Here is an 18214-nt window from a genome sequence, read left to right on the forward strand (position 1 = left end):
TTAGACCTTGGTGTTGCTATGTGAACAGGCCCCTCCTTTCCTGATCATCCATTTCCTGGTTGATGATTTTTGTACCATACTTCTGGGTGAATCACCCTTCTTAATATTGACCTGCAGCCTATTTATGTCTACCTCCACTAGATCTTTGGGTCACCCGCAATTTTGAGTCTTTAGAGCTTGTGGGGATCCATAACTCTTAGTAACATAGTATCACTGAAGTATGAAGAGAGATGGAAAAAACTCTTATTTTAGGCAAAAAATTACCTTCCTACAATTCCCATCTTATTCCCTACTTCTGCTCTCTGAGAAACAACAAAAATCAAACTGGTCTTCTTCCAGATCATTACTCTTCAAGTATGTGAAATAATAGGAATGGTTAGTAATAATAGCTAGCATTCCTATGGTATTTTAATGCCTAAAAAGTGGTTCTCAAAATTGCTCACCATGAGGTAGCTACTATTATTTTCCTCATTTTATAGATGAGGAAATTGAAGATGAGGAAGATTAAGTGAGCTGCATAGAGTCAAACAGTGAATAAAGGAAGATTTGAACTCAGGTCTTATTGAGACCAAGTACAGCTTTCTGTACACTGCTCAGCTAGTTACTATTATTGAACCTAAACTTTATTCTATATAAACAAGACTTTATTGTATAAAAGGAAAGAGCTAAATTATTATTCAGAACTCCTAGGATCTAACTTCTGTTCTTTCTTTAAGCTTGCCAAATAGTCTTGAGTCAAGCTTTTTTAGACCTTAGTTTTTTCATCTACAAAATCAAGAGTTAGACTAAATGACTTCTAAGGCCTCTTTTACCTTCGATATTTTGTGAATCTCATTTGTTTTCACACTTACTTTTAAAAGAAAATTTTTGTCTCCTTAACTTTTTAAGAAGATGAAAGCAACATATTCAGTTTATTTAAATAAAAATGTTTTCTTTTCTCTTTCACATTTATTTTAAACTATTTTTATACCCCCTACAATATCTCATTTACATATCTATAAGTAACATGAGATTTTATTTTCACTTAAGCAGTAAACAAAGTCAGGCAATTCCTTGGAGTTGAACAAAGGTTGTAATCATTTCTGAAAGGTTTTCTTTCTTTTTTTTAATGGTTATACATATTTCTTGGATTCATTCTATAAAAATTGATGTGAAATACTCCAAAGTGGTAATTTAAATATCTTTAAACAATAATCCCTGATTTCACTTTTGTTCTCAGATATTGCCCCAACATTTACTCAACATCCAGTGGATACCACTGTTACAGATGGAATGACAGCAGTGCTCACCTGTGAAGTTTCAGGAGCTCCAAAACCTGCTATCACATGGAAAAGAGGTATGTGTTTGCATTTGTTTTGGAGTTTGAAATTAGACCTTGTTGAGATATATTCCCCATAAATATAGTCATCCTAGATTGTAAACCTCTTAGAAAATAGTCCTCTTCATTGACTCACTTTCTGCTTCATCTAAGGATTTTATAGTTTGGATAAGGTATCTTTTTAAACTACTAATGGGAGTTGACCTTGGCCAACATATTTTTATACCTTGAATTCTTTTTAATCTTTTTTTGTGGGTGTAGAAGTGGGGAAGAGGAATAGTGGTCTGGAAATGGATCTAGCTGTGATTTCATCAGAATAGAAAATCCAAGTGGTAGAAACTCTCTACTGATACAGATCACAAACTTCTCTCTAACTTAAAGTCATAAAGGATCTGGAAAACTGACATGTTAAGTGATTAGTTCAGGATTCCAGGCTTTATATGTGATATGGGCAGAATTTTACCCCAGGACTTTCTGATATTCAGGATCACCTTCTACCTACTAAGCCATACTGTATCTTCATAAAAGAAAAAAAAAAAAAAGAAAAAAGAAAATAAAAGAAAACTATATATTTTATCTAAGATCCTTCCCAACAATAATGTTCTATGATTCTGTAAAGTCAGAGAGACTTTTTCTCTCTCTCACACACACACACACACACACACATACACACACACACACACATATATATTTACATAGGAAAAGGAAAATGTATATATAATATATACATATGTGGAGAAAAAGGGAGGTCTATATTAATTTGCTTATTTAGTCATATTTACTTTGTGCTATTTGTTTGTTCCTTTATGAGAGGAGGGGAGCAGAGAAGGGGAAAAGGGAAAAGCGCTACACTATAGGGGGGCTGAAATGAATCAGGAAATCCTGAGCTCAGCTTATAAGACTGTGTTACATGGGCAGAAGTTGCTTAACCTCCCACTTCCCCAAACAACTCTCTAAGATCACAAGTCACAGAGAAGTTGCAAATTTATAGCAATAGAGAGAGGTTTTGAAAGCAAGGCTATCTCTTATAATAAAATCACAGACACATTTGTCTCATCATAAATATTTCTTCCCATGTGAGCATATTTATGTAAAAGAAAGAGATAGTGAATATATCTACTGTATTGTTTTGATCCGTATTACTGTCAATTGTGTTAAATCTAGTTTTCTGTGTAAAGAGTATTGTGATAAAATAAGGTTTACATTATGTGCTAAACAATATAATTTTGAAAATAAAACTGTTTATTGATTACTTCTTATGAACTCAAGGAATTATTTGTACTTGATCAATAAGGTTTTTTTGATTGATTCATTGATTTGCCTAACATAGGAAGTATTCAATAAATACTTGTTAAATTGAATAAATGACTATGGATTAACTAATAATGTCTGTTGAGCTATGTATGAACATAGCTTAGACGCTTTTGGCAGCTACATTAATTCTTTCAAGCTCCACTTTTAGAGAGACAACCATTTGAAAACTGTGGATTAATAACTAGTGTATTATGGACAAGGGAGACAAGGTTTAATTTTGGACAAGCCTTAATGAGATTGAAAACCTAGGATCCCTGTATTTTATATTTATATATTGTAATGGAAACAGCACACCTTCTTTTAGTTCTTTACTTACTGATAGTAGTTGAGTCATTCATTGTTTACTGAACACCCAATGTAAGTACTGCATTTGGTAAGAATATTTGGAGTAATCTATTAATTTCCTAAATTGAATTTTTAGTGGCTGGAAAGAGTTACTAAAGCTTCCAAAGGTGTGTCTAACTTAATTTTTACTATGGGAGACTCTGACTCAGTTAATTTAAATATACCCTGGAGCAGACTAGCAACCTTTCACCCAATCTAGATATCTTTTCAGCTTGAAAAGATCTCTTTTCAGAGACTTGATGACTCTATGAATTTTGTTACAATAAATGTTACTATATTTTAGAAGTGTACTGGCTAACTTATTCTCATTCTTTTCTTGGTCATTTTTCAGGGAAACAGATTTTGGCCAGTGGCTCTGTTCAGATTCCTAGATTTATGCTTCTTGAGTCTGGAGGCCTGCAGATAACCCCAGTCTTTCTCCAGGATGCAGGAAACTACACATGCTATGCAGTCAACTCTGAAGGATCTCTAAATGCATTTGCCACGCTGACTGTGTGGAGTATGGATAACACTTTATTTGAAATCTTCCATTAATCACAGCTTAATCAAGGGGTCATTTTTACTTAGGAAATATGATTATGCCCCTGGCCTTTCTCATTTAATCAAAAGAAATGGTTATTTTTATTAATTTGCTAAACTTCATTAAGAAATTACCTTATTTTTCAGGTACTAAAAAATAGAATTTATGTATTTAAAAATTTAATAAAACAACTATGGAGAAGGAATTTTATCCACTATCATACCAAGACACAAAATTGACTTGTTGGTTAATCTTAGAGCAGTAGTCACCTAAGAAAACTAAATTAAGAATTAAAATACCTATAAAAGTATTCTTCTTAATGCTGACTAATTATCAAGTAAGATGCTTTTGGAATGTAGCAAAATAATGAAGCTGTTCTTGTCTCTTGATTCTAAGCCAAAAACCCAGCTCCCTGTAATTATTATAAGAGCACTCATCTTCAGCTCTTGCCTGTCCTTATTGTCTCTTCTGAAACTCAAAATAATTTTAATTCTACAAGAGGAAGAATATATAACCCAAAATTATTCCATTGTTTAGACTAGATATTTTATACATTGTAACTACACTTCATTCTGGACTATAGTCCAGGCACATATACTCCACAAATTCCTTTTGTAATAGGAAATAAGACAGATCAACTCACATTATTTTTTTGGTAGCAATACCTATACTGTTCAAGTGACTTATAAGTTACATGAACAGAGCACTGAATTGCAAGTTAGGAAACCTGGATCTCAAATCTTATCTCAGGCAAATTATTTAACATCTTAGAGTCTCAGTCTACTCACTTATAAAATGAGGAGGTTGTACTACATGATCACTGAGGACCCTTTCATTTCCTTCTATGATTATATAAATATTTTTAAAACTATCATTTCTTTAAAAAATTGAATTGTGGTTAATTTCACATTGGTTTGTCTTACTTTCTGACTAATTTAGCAGTCACTTTGGCTGCTACTCTGCTTTTCCATTTCGCAAATACTATATAAGTATATGATGGAATAAAATCTCTCAAAATCAAATTCTGACTTTCTCCCTGGTGTCCCCATACTGCTTAATTGGCTTATTCTTCATAGTATTAAAGATGGTCTTCCTTTTCTTGAATAGTTATTCCATATATTCATCTCTAACCACATTCTATTGCTTATGAAAGTTAAATTGTAGAAGCAATAGGACATCTTGGCTAAAAAATTGACCTTGAAATCTAAAAGACTTGGGTCTAAGCTGCCTCTGAGTTATTATCTTGAACAAGTCATTTAACGCTTTTAAAAACAAAAAAGTATAGCTAGAACCATGGAATTCTCATAAAGAACTAATCAGGAGTTTTATTCAAACTATTCATCTTTCTTTGTGAAATACCACATTGTGTCCTTTTTATATTTTTATAATTTGCATTATATATACTCATATTTATATTACCTATATTCTCATATACATATTTTATATGAACAGTAGGTGTAATGGATATCCTCTTATATAAAATACATTATAGAGTAACAAGAATTTAAAAGATCATTGAATTATGCTGGAAAGGACCCCTAAAGCCATCTAATCCAGCTTCCTCATTTATATAAAATGAAGAAACTGAGAGTTTAAAGGGTTCAAATGGCATGGTCATGCAGCTTATAAATGTTATAGGTAGGATTTGAACCTAATTTCCTTGACTCCACAGCCAAAATTCTGTCCACTACAATATACAGGTTTGCACTTGACAGTGTGTTTAGATAAATACATCCCATAGCATCTTTAACACATAGATGTTTTGTGCATGCAACTTACTTAATGTGGTATTGTTGGCACTCCCAGGTCTCTTCAAATTCTAAAATTTATTAGTTCTATGATCTAATTCTGTGATCTTTCATTTACTGGGAACATTCTAAGATCTTTCATTTATGTTTTCTTTTTCTTTTTTTTTTTTTTTTTTTTTTTGGCCAATGTAGGACAGAACTTACAACTCTTAATGCCACATAACCAACTCATTACCCCCAAGATGAAAACCTTCAAACTCATAATTTTGTCTGATTTGTGACATGTTTCTTTTAGATCGTACTTTTATTGTCTACCCTCCCGAAGATCGAATTGTTATTAAGGGAACTACAGCCACTCTGCACTGTGGAGCAATTCATGATCCTAGAATTCCTATCAGGTTAGTATAGTCAACTGCTCTTGAGGTTTATTTGTATTTATGGGGTTGTTTGTCTGCATATTGTTTCTTAATATTCTGTGGACATGTAAAATTAAGTCATTAGATGAAGAGGAATTTTAGGAACCGCGATCATAGTTGTAGATCCCTGATTGCTGTATCTTAAAGTTGTAAGCTGTATCATTAATCACCCAAATCCCATTTTCTTTTTCAGCCTTATATATTATTTATAGTGAGCTATGTTCCACTTCATGACTTCAATACAGCTTTTCATGATTTTGCTGCCAAGGTTAATACACTATCTGTAAAACAGACTTGTCAGAGGCTGATAGTTAATGAGAGAAAAATCCAGAGGGATAGAATAAGATTTCAGAAATGTTTACTCTGGGACTATGGAATGCCCAGGAAGAGTCTCCTTGTACTCCCAGGAATATTTCATGGCAAAATGAGGGAAGGAAAGGTCTGGAAAGTTGGAAGGAAGAAAATCACAGCCCTCTAATGAATTTACAACAAAAGACATTTAAAAACTTCAGCTGAATGACTTGAAGCTTGAATCAAGACATAGGGAGTTTTTCATCTTTCTTTGAATTCACACTGGGATTATGGTGACTGAAAATTTGATTTTGGTGAAAAAAGTCCAACAATTAAAACAAATAGTTACTCTAGAAAGCTTTTCTCCACTATGAGCAACTACTTGTATAATTCTGAAAAGCAAAAGCATAACTTCATAATGGTTTTATGTTGTTGGGACAACCCTGGAAGTAATTTCCAAAAATTATTATGAAACCTTTTTTTTTTTCAATCTGACCTTACTTCAAAAAAGTATCTGACAATAGATGGCATGTCTATAGCACTTTTGTGGATCCCCAAACACTTTACCTACATTATCCTATTTCATCTTCATAATACTGCTAGATCAGTTGTTGTCCCCATTTTATGAAGAAATTAAAGTTGATTCAGTCCAAGTGATTTTTCTATGGCCATGGAGGTGGTAAAAATATTCAAGTCTTCCTAATTTTAAGTCCTTTGCTCCATCCATGTTGCTTTCCAATGTCCATCAATTGTAGAATGGCTAAGCAAGTTATGGTATTTGAATTTGATGCATGATATCCAAAATGATGAAGGGGATGCTATCTGAAAAACGGGAAGACATATGAACTGATACAAAGTAAAGTAAGAACTAGGAGAACAATTTATACAAAGTTACAGAGATAATCAACTGTGAAGGATTTAGTAACTGATAACGTACAATGATCCACCAAAGTTCCAAAGGACTTATAATGAAAAATGCTATCTATATTTAGAGAGAAAACTGATGGATTTGGAGTGAAGATTAAAGCATATATTTTTTTCTTTTTTTTATGAATATAGCTAATGTAAAAATGTTTTGTATGATTTCATTTGCATAATGGTTATTATATTTCTTGTCTTTTCAATGGGTAAAGGAGAAGATTAAAAAATTTAGGACTGAAACAATGAAATTGATTTTTTTTCTTTTTCTTTTTTTTTTTAAAGAAGGACTGATTGAAGTCATATCCCTACTAATAGTATATTAGTGTGCTGAACAGGCAGTTTTCAAAGTAGGAAATACAAGCTATCAATAACCATATGAAAAAATCCTCCAAATCACCAGTAATTAGAGAAATGAAAATTGAAGTTCAATCCCACACTCATCAGATTGTCAAAGTTGGCTCCCAAGAAGAACATGGCAATTGTTCGAGGAGCTACAAGAAAATGCTGTATGATCAGTGTATCTCTGAATTGGTCCAGACATATTGAAAAGCAACTTGGAACTATGTTCAAAAGTTACTTTAAAGCATGCATACCTTTGGACTCAGTAATACTTCCCAAATACTTCCCAAAAGAGATCAAAGAACATTGAAAAGACCATTTATATAGAAAAATCTTTTTAGCAGCTATTTTTGTAGTGTCAAAGAACTGCCATTGTAGAAAGACTTACAAATTACAGTATGTGAATGTAATAGAATACTAGTGTGCTGCAAAAAAATGATCCTTTCAGAGAGGAAAAGGAGGATACTAGTATGCTGCAAGAAAGGTTCACTTCAGGGAAACCAGGGAAGACTTGAATGAAGTGAGAAGAACCAGGAAAACAATTTATACAATAATAGAATTATAAGAAAAACAACTTTGAGAGATTTAAGAGCTTTGATCAATGAGATAAGCAAATTTGATTCCAAAGGATTAATGGAATATGCTGCTCACCTCATGACACATGGACTCTGCATACAGAATGAGACAGGTTTTTGAACTTAACCAATACAGAAATGTGTCTTGTTGTGCAAATTTGTAAGAGGAGTTCTCTTTTAATTACTTTTTTTTCCAATGAGGAGAGAATGGAGAGAAAGGAGAACTAAATAATTGAGAAAAAAAAAACACATTAAAAGAAAAAAGAAATGTTCTCCACCAATAAAGATAGGCAACTTGTTGGCAGCTTATAATTTTATTTTATTGTTTTATTATGCCTTTTAATTTACAGAGCATATGCATGAGTAATTTTTCAACATTGTCCCTTGCACTCACTTCTGTTCCAACTTTTCCCTTCCTTCCCTCCACCCCCCCCCCAGATGACAGGTAGTCTCATACATGTTAAACTTGTTAAAGTATGTCTTAAATACAATATATGTGTACATAGTTATACAGTTCTCTTGTTGTACAAGAAAAATCGAATTTAGAAATATAAAAATAACCTGGGAAGAAAAACTAAAATACAAGCAGTCCACATTCATTTCCCAGTGTTCTTTCGCTGGGTGTAGCTGGTTCTGTTCATCACTGATCAATTGGAACTGAATTGGATCCTCTCATTGCTAAAGATAGCCACTTCCATCAGAATTGATTCTCATATAGTATTGTTGAAGTATATATAATGATCTCCTGGTTCTACTCATTTCACTCAGCATCAGTTCATCTGATCATCTCCAGGCTTCTCTGTATTCATCCTTTTGGTCATTTCTTACATAACAATGATATTCCATAACATTCATATATCATAATTTACCCAACTATTCTCCAATTGATGAGCATCCATTCAATTTCTAGTTTCTAGCCACTAAGAAAAGAGCTGCCACAAACATCTTTGCACATACAGGTCCCTTTCCCCTCTTTAGTATTTCTTTGGGATATAAACCCAGTAGTAGCACTGCTGGCTCAAAGAGTATGCACAGTTTGATAACTTTTTGAACATAGTTCCAAGTTGCTCTCCAGAATGGTTGGATCGGTTCACAACTCCTCCAACAATGCAGTTTTTCCACATCCTCTCCAACATTTGTCATTATCTTTTCCTGTTATCTTAGCCAATCTGACAGGTGTGTAATGATATCTCAGAGTTATCTTAATTTGCATTTCTCTGATCAATAGTGATTTGGAACACCCTTTCATATGGGTTTAAATAGTTTCAATTTCATCATCTGAAAATTGTCTGTTCATATCCTTTGACCATTTATCAATTGGAGGGCAGCTTATAATTTTAAACAATTCTCTGGAGTACTTAAATATTCAATGGCTTGTCCATGTCATAACTAAGACTTGAATTTTGGTCTTCTTGGCTTTCAAGCTAGTCTTCTACACACTATGTCACATTTTCACTTACTATAGGTAATAAAATGAATGAAGCCAAGATTCTTTATTCTTCATTGCAATTAATTGCCCTCATCAAGTTGGAAAAGGGCCAAAAGGGATAACAGATTTTTCTGGACCAGAAATGTGAAGTGTTTCCCTGATTATTACATTTAAAGGAATTGTAACTTAGGAAGCTAGAGGAAAAAAAATGAGACAATTGAACAAATATGACAAATATTTCTTGCCTGTCCATCTCCAGTTTTTTACAGCATAAAAAAATCTTACTGTGAATTAAAATTAGATTTAAAATAGTTTTAAAATGTTGGAAACAATAAAAGGAAAAAATGATGGAAAGGATAGAAGCTTTAAATTACCCTGAAGAAGCTGAGAGACTCCATTAGAAATGCACATCAGGAAAAGAAAAGGATTAAATTGTTTTAAAGTGTTTTTGATGTGATTTCAGAAAGTAATAAAAATGGCTAAGTCTGTCTTTCTGCTTGTCTGGAAGTTAGCAAAGAATTCCCTTTGATTTTCAGGACATTAAGGTGGCTTTTTGGATGCAATTAAACATACCCAGCTTGATCCTATGAATGAGAAGGGAGAAAATTAGCCATTTTAGGCATCCATTAATGTTTTCTTGCTACTGGTTTACATTGCACCAGAGGAACTAATTTATTCAGACACCATAGTTACTGGTATAAGTGAAAGCTCCTCCCCAAAGGAGCAATTTACTCATTTCTTTCCGGTAGTATCAGGCCCATTATGTCTCAGGGTAATTTCAGATAAGTAGTTTTGTAAATGTCTGGACTCTGTGCATGTTAAAACTTTAAAGCATGGGGCATATTTTGGAAATCAAATCAATTAATTTTGAAAAGTAAAAACAGCACTTTCATCCCATGTGGCAATGCATGTTGGTCCCTACCCAGAGAGATCTAAAGACTGGACAGGCACTTAATTGACTCTGTATTTGAAAAGAAAATGTGCTAAAATTGCCATAGATAAAGATTAGAAGAGAAGGAAATGTAATTTTAAGGACAATTTGCTATAATGGTTAGATTTTAAGGAAAGCAGGTTTAGGAGATGTAATTTTTTTTTTTCTCCAAAACTTATATAGTTCTATTTGGGGGATTTTTTCCTTCTAATTATCTATGGTACTTGCCTAAATATTAATCTGCTTTTTCAAGAAGCCATTCCAGGTCAGATCAGTTGAATTATATTTTTACACTTTGGAGGGCCTGGTTGCTCAAATAACTTTTCTAAACTTCTTATTCTGAAGTAAAAGACTACATACATTTTAATTCCTGTATCCTTAGTTTGGTAATTTAGTTTAGGGCATTTTTGTTTTGTTTGCTTATTCATTTTTTTGCTTTTGTCCTTTACAATTTTTGAATTTACTTTGGTAATTTATTGTGGTAATGGTAAGAGCAGCTCCTGCTTTTTACTCAGTCTTTTTAACTACTGTTCCATGATTAGATCTTTAACCTAATTGACATTTTGAAACATTTTCATACACAGATATGTTTGGAAGAAGGACAACATCATTATAAATACAGCTACAAGTTCTAGAATTGTGGTAGAAAAAGATGGTTCCCTTCTTATTAGTCAGACGTGGTCAGGTGACATTGGTGACTACACCTGTGAGGTTATTTCTGATGGAGGGAATGATTCAAGAATAGCTCGATTGGAAGTGATGTGAGTATTATATCTATTAAGTTTTGTCAAATATTATCTAATGATATCAATGTTACATATAATGCTGTTATTTTGAATAATAGCTAATTCCATACTTCCTCTCTCCACATGGACAATCAGTTGTCAAACCTTGTTTTTTTTTTTTTTTTTTAACCTCCACAATGTTTCTCACACTAGAATTTCTTCTCATAGAGTTAGTAGATTATTTCAATAGCCTCCTAATGGGTTTCAGTGCCTCTGCCTTGTCTGTCACTACACCAGCCTATCTTATGTACCACTGCCAAAATAATTTACTGAATTGCAAATCTGACTAAGTGATGCTCTGACAAAATCAACTTTTGTGGCTGTCTAGTATGAGAGATAAGAGACACACAGACTGATAGCAGACCAATAAAGCATTTATTAAGAGTTTTCTATCTGCCAAACACTAGACTGAATACTGGGAACATATATAAGGAAAGAAGTCAGCCCCTATCCTCAAGGAACTTACTTTCTAGGGTGAAGATAAAGCATGAGCAAGAGCTTGAGGAAATGGAGGGGTCTAACAGGGGAGGGGAATGTAATGTTAAAGTCCAGAGAGTTAGAAGTAGAACTAGAAGAGAGATGAGAGTGATGGCCTGGGGACTTCTTTAAATGGTAATCCCATATAGGAATTCACTAACAAAAAGAGGAAGCCAAAGGAATATTTGGTGGGCTCTCCGAGTTGAGAAGGCTGTAAAAGGCAGAGGTAGAAAATAAGATAAATTTTAAAATGAACCTATATGTACACATATACAGAGATAGAATGTTTTAAAGCCTCATAAAAACCTGACCCCAACTTATCTTTTCCATCCCTTTGTCCAAACTGGCCTTCTCTTTGTTCATCACACTTCTGTCTCTCTTGTCTGTGCCTTAGCACTGGACACCTCAAGTGCCACTAATTAGTAATAAATAGTTTGTTGTTGTTCAGTCCTTGTTCAACTCCTTGTGATCCTGTGGACCATAGCACACCAATATTTTCCATGGGGTTCTTTTTATCATTTTCTCCTTTAGATTAAAGAAAACAAAACTTAAACTGTCCAAGGTTACACAGCTAGTGAATGTCTGAGGCTGGATTTAAAATCAGGTCTTCCTGACTCCAGGCTCAGCGCTCTACCCACTGGGCCACTCAGCTTTCTCTTAATCAGTAATAGAATTTCCTTCATAGAATTCCTCTCCTGATTCAAGATGCAGTTCAAATCTATTTATGAGTCGTTTCATGATCCCTTGTAATGCCCAGGCTAGCTTTATGGAGGTCCTCGGAAGGGCCTTGGTCTCAGCAGGATAGTCACCACGAAGATGGACAGGAATAGAGTCTAGAGTCTTTATTGTCTCCTTCAGTCTCCCAGTCTGAACCAGACTCCCCCATAGTGCAGGAGGCAGGAGAGCCACCAGGAGGCTGATCAAAGATAGAATGTCTGTGGCCACTTTGTTCTCAGTTTAAATACCCTATTACAACCACATCAACTGTAGAACCATTACATCACCATGCTAAGTACTAAGTGTATGTAAACTAGAGAACCATTGTCTCATCAGTTCCACTGAGTTACTTGTTTCAAGTATACTTCTCCAGAGTTCAGCCCTCTACAATCCCTTAATACTAGTATGCTATCACAAAAAAGTAATACATACATATATATAACATGAGAAAATACATAAATATCTAATATTTCTTTCTTTCTTTGTATTTGTATTCCCAGGTCTCTGTAAAATGCTTGGCATAGAGTGGGCCACCTAATATGTACTTGAGAGATTGAATTAGTGTCCTGGATTAGTATTCAGTCCATCAAAAGGGCTCTTAAGAAATTTAAGGAAATGACTGATTAGTTGAATTGTTTATTGATTATTGATCTATTGATCTATAATTTCTTGTTAATTCCCACCTTCTCCTTTTCTTTTACCTTAAGCTTCTATTTCTATGGCATAAAGCATAAATATCCAGTACAGCCCTTCATTCTTCTGTCCTTTATTTATTTACTAGCTTTTTTTTCTAAACTGTACTCTCTTAGGAATTGCTTCAGGGCACAAGTACAAAATTAAAACATGAAAATAGATGAAGCATAGCATTGCAGCAATTAGGACAGCAGTAAACAAAATTGCATATTATAAACCATCACCTCTCAATTTTTTAAATGCCACCCCATAAAGAAAAGCCATTGTAAAAAGACAAGTCTCATTGGACTCTGCTGGGTCTCAAATCAGAAACAAATTTCATACATTAGGAGCTTACAATAAAAAGCAACTTCTCTTCTCATCAAGGTGCATGTGAGATATACAGAGGTGTTACAACAATCTCCCAGCTGCTCATTAGCATTCTGATAGTCTTGACGATAGCAGCAATATTAACTGACACATGTCTAACTTCAGAATTAACAAAAAGCCTTATTAATAGCAACTCTGTTATTGATTAGTCATTTTTCATTCATATCCAACTTTTTGTGACTTCATCTGGCATTTTCTTAACAGAGATACTGGAAGAGTTCGCCCTTTGCTTCTCTAGCTCATTTTACAGATGAGGAAACTGAGGCAAACAGAGTTAAGTGATTTGCTCAGAGTTACATAACTAGTCAGGGCCTCTGTTTAAAATCAGGAAGATAAGCCTTTCTGATTCCCAGGACTGCTAGGCCACCTAGCTGCAATGAGGTAGGTGATATAAGCATTCATATTCCCATTTTATAGATGAGGAACTGAAGCTTAAGGAAATGAAATAACTTGTTCCTATCTTATAACTAGAGTAACAGTAAGAAGAATTTACACTACTGTGGAGCTTCAAATCTATAAAACACATCTTTCTCACAGCAACTCTGAGAAATGCTGTATGAATATTAATATCTTCATTTTACAAGTAAATTGTATGATTTGGATCCCGATCCAGCATTCCTTACACTGTCATTCTGCTGCACCAACTATTTACAGTACTTTTTTTTGGTTAAAAAAAATAATTACTGCATTGTCTTTTTCAAGGATAATATTAAAGTCTGTCTATCATTAATAGGGATTCTTAGATAAATGATCATGAAACCCAGTTTGTCCATTATGGAGCAACCCATGCCAAATCTCGCCAAATGTTTCTTCAGTGTGTGGCTCTACGCAAGTCACTTAACTTCAGTCTGCCTCAGTTTCTTTATCTGTAAAGTGAGAATAATAATAACACCCACTACAAAGGACTAATATGAGGATCAAATGAAATAATAAACGTAAAGGGTCTTACAAACCTTAACCCACTACATAAATGCTAGAGTCGATAATTGTTGTCTGTTAACTCAGATTTGGGGGAAATAAAAATGCTCTAAAGACAGGGCAAGAAGCAAATTTTCTCCTTGTCTTCTACCAAAGTCTCCACTTGCCAGTTTGCTCACTAGCTATGAGACGATTTCCCATCTCCTGCAGAGTCACCCCTTTACCAAAAGTCATTGACTACTTTCTATTTTTAATCTATTTGCAGAGCACATGACTTTCTCTGACAATGGACCCTTCTTTTCAAAACTGTTACTCCATCTCCTATATTTTACTTCCAACTTTAGGAATTTCTCTCCATTATGTTAATATCTTAGAACATAAGCAGTAAGTTTACACAATGTTTTGTGTTATTCGTTTAAAAAAAAAAAACTACCTCTGTATAATCTTAGATCATCTGTCATTGATATCAAATAAATAAGTGTTAGCATTTCATAAAGACTCTGTCAGCAGAAGCAAAATTGCATACTTTCAATGTAATGCATTCTTTTCCTTGGTAATATTTTTATGTTCAACTGATTTACATACCCTCTCTATTTGCTTATTCAATTTCTTCTAAACAAAATACATTTTTTAGTAAATGTTTGTTTCTAAAAAATATAGGCTTTTTATTGCTAAAGTATTTCATCTCTAAATATAGAAATATTTACAAATTTGAGATGGTAATCAATTTAGTGGCAATTTAGCTACAGGAATCATTTGGAAGACAACAGTGACATCATCCCCTTTAATGTTCTATAAGGTTAATAAATCCTCCATGTTCCCAAACCTATAAAATGAGAAGACTGGGGATCTCACATAGGTATTTCTTTTTGGCTAAATTCAGTTGAAACCATCCTGTATCAGGAATGATAATAATAATAATAATAGCAATTTTTACTGTTCATAGTACTTCCCCATATATTATCTAAGTAATGACTAACATTTCCACAATCTGCTGAAGTATAAAATGCTAAAGCAGACTTGTTCAGAAAATAGCAAGAAATAAAAATCTTATATTTCAGATCTGAGAAGGACTTACACCTAAAATGACATCCTTTTAAATTGCCTCAAAGATTACTTCCTCTTGCCATTTCTCCTCGGCATAAAACTACTTTATTTAATATAGATATTATTTTTCAAAGTAATAAAAGTAGCCTTTTTAAAAAGCAGGAAATGTGTTGACTTCCTATTGTATTTGTTTTGCCTGCATCAAAAATACTTATTTTCCTTTCATATGTGGTGTAAAGAAATGTTTCATTCTTCCTTCTTGGTTGGAATTGATGCTGTTATAACTGATTATGTAATGAACCCAGAATATTATGAATTGGCTTGGCCTTTAGATAAATAATTTTGATAGAGGTAATACTCTGTGACTCTGAACTCTGGGATGGTGGAGCTTTGAATATGTGAAGAATTTAAGAAATCTGGAAGACTAGTGGCTGGAAGAGGGTAGTCATGGAGAACTTTAAAAGGTGCAAAATCTTTGAAGAAGAAAAGTAGAAAGAATGAGCCTGGTGGAGGGAAAAGGGGCAGAGGTGGCTCAGTGGGAGTCAAGTCAGTGAAAAGACACAAGAAATTTGGGGTTTTAATATTTTCCGTCCTAACCTTACACTTTCAACATCACAGGATTTCTCAGGATGAGATTCCCCTGTTTTGTAACCCAACAGTTTTATTACCTTCTTTCCCTTTAATTGCTTGTCCTTCCAAAGGAATGGAAGGATAGTCAGCTCAGCAGGCAAAGGGGTTCAAGGGCATCAAAAATTTTGTTGATATCTTTTCTATCTTCCTCATTTCTCAATAAATTCCTGCCCAACTCTACTTAGAGAATCATTAATAAAAATTTAGGAAGAAAGGAAGACCAAAAATCCACAAACACAAGTTTATCCAAGCTAACATACACACCAATCAAGTTCACCTGTGTGTGTGCAGGGGTCCACATTGCTTGTACTCTCACTGCCTCGAAGAGAGGGAGGGAGGGAAATGCATTTTTGCATCTAAAAGAGAAACCTCCTAATATTGATAATTATTTCATAAGTCATCATGTAAAATGAAAGGATCAAAGCTTCCTGTGGACAGTGATTAATTATCACCCATATTTCTTCATGACTTTAAGGTGTGCACATCCCTTCCTCACAAAGGATCCATTCCTCAATCCCTCCTCACATCTTTGAGGTGGTCCTGTGTTAGGTTCTTACTAAGTGCTAAGTCCATACTTAACAATTCTCTAGTTCACATCTTTAGTTCATACCTTTAAAAGGAGTTCTGAAAAGGAGTTTACACAACCTTTAAAAGGAGCAAGTTCATTGGTTGTAGGAGTTCCCACAAGCCCCGGAGTACTCACAAGCCCATTCTCTGGGAGGATAAAAAGAGACAACATTGAGTCTGAACAGCAGTCTGGATTGAGGTAAGAACAACACTTCCTGGGAGAACTTCAGGGAAGCTCGAGGAGATTCAGAGCCAGGATTCAGGAAGAAGAGGATTGGAGATTCTACCTTCGCTCTGGCTGAGGATCCAGAAGCCTCCCAAGAAACCCTCTCACAGAGGAAAAGATTATACAAAAAAGAAACCTCCTCCCAGAGAAGGATTACAACTGAGAGTCTACAGGACACTACAATTCCCAGAGAAGGATTACAACTGAGAGGCAATCAGAACATTACATTTTGGTGCCTACAACGTGAGGCAAGTACTTATTCTGAGCCCTTCAGAGGAGCTGGCCCGGACTCTACAGTCCTGCTAGTACTCTTACCCACATTTTATAAAGGAAGACCTGGGGGCTTAGAGGGCAGAAGCAGCTGGCTCAGGGCATGGAGGCAGGGGCAGATTTCAGCTATGCCTTCTCAAGTTCAAAGTCAGGACTCTTTGCCCTAGAATAAATCCCGTGTAATTCCTAGGTTATATCTTTCATGTGAAGGGCACCTTATTTTCAAACTTTGTCTAGTGTCAACAAATGCCTTGTTCCAAATGTTCAGGAGACACGTGAAGCTGTGTGAGGGAAAGGTCATGACCATAGAAAGGTAGAGTTAGAGATTGCCCTTCAGGGTCTTTAGGGCATCCGTGTCCTGGCCAGGGAGGTGAAATGACCTGAGTTAGTGTGGCATCGGTGGACAAGGCAGAGGACAACCAGAATTCCCTTTTGCAGAGGTAGCAGGGAGGCCGAAGGCAGAAAGCCTGGAGAGGATAACTAGGTTCCGGAAGCATTTCCTTTCTTCAATGGGAACCTGCCCGGGTTGTGGATACAACTCTACAGTGGGTCTGAATGAAGAATGAGCAGAAGTGATGACAAGTCAGAAGCAGACCGAAGCAGAGTGCCAGCAAGTCTGAAATGGGCAGTTCGAGTAGCTGTGCTGAGCCACGGCCCCTGGGGATCCTGGGGATCACGGCTGTGGCTCTGTAGCAGCTCGGAAATGCGAAGCCAGGGTGGAGAGCAGAGAAGAGAGCAAAGCCCAGTGGGACTGGGATAAGGGAATAGTAACTTGCTCTCTGAAGGCCAGGCCTCCACACGCTGGCGGTTCCAAGGCACCCGGGAACTATCCATTACCTTACAGATGACACATGTGGAATATTCCAGCCAATTCAATAAACATTAAGTACCTAATATATGGAAAGCAGCATGGCAAAGCAGATAGAGGCCTGGCCTCAGCCTCAGGGACACCACAGTTCAATTGCCACCTTTGATTCTTTCAGAAAATTTAACCTCTCAGTCAGCCTAGAAAACTAAAATGTAAGTTATAGAGCAGGTGTAGATTGAAAGACAGAGCTCCGTGCTGAGACCTGCTTACACTGACAAAACACCAGATCTGGCAAAGCAACCCCCTCGTTTGTATGCACATATATGCACACTTACACGCATGCTTGGCAGCCAGGTGGCATGCAACGCTAGCCCCGGGATCAGGAAGATCCGAGTTCAAAACCAGTCTCAAGACTAGCTGTGTGACCCCGAACAAATCAGTTAACACTGTTTGCCTCAGTTTCCTCATCTGTAAAATGAGCTGGAGAAGGAAATGGCAAACCACTCCACCAAGAAAATACCCCCTGAAAGGGTCAGACACGATTGAAACTACTAAACAAT

The 18214-nt window shown here is 35.3% G+C and overlaps 1 protein-coding gene across 6 annotated transcripts in view; it reads left to right on the plus strand.

The window, feature by feature from the left end:
• The window catches only part of SDK1 (sidekick cell adhesion molecule 1), a 1233278-nt gene that overhangs the window by 854521 nt on the left and 360543 nt on the right, over positions 1-18214 (plus strand). For all 6 annotated transcript variants that reach the window (XM_074281198.1, XM_074281201.1, XM_074281200.1 and 3 more), the window contains 4 exons: positions 1220-1336; positions 3309-3476; positions 5541-5643; positions 10732-10908. In XM_074281198.1, the coding sequence (XP_074137299.1) occupies positions 1220-1336; positions 3309-3476; positions 5541-5643; positions 10732-10908 (565 nt within the window). The remainder of the gene's footprint in view (positions 1-1219; positions 1337-3308; positions 3477-5540; positions 5644-10731; positions 10909-18214) is intronic.

Source organism: Sminthopsis crassicaudata, chromosome 1, assembly GCF_048593235.1.
Source record: "Sminthopsis crassicaudata isolate SCR6 chromosome 1, ASM4859323v1, whole genome shotgun sequence".
NCBI lineage: Eukaryota > Metazoa > Chordata > Mammalia > Dasyuromorphia > Dasyuridae > Sminthopsis > Sminthopsis crassicaudata.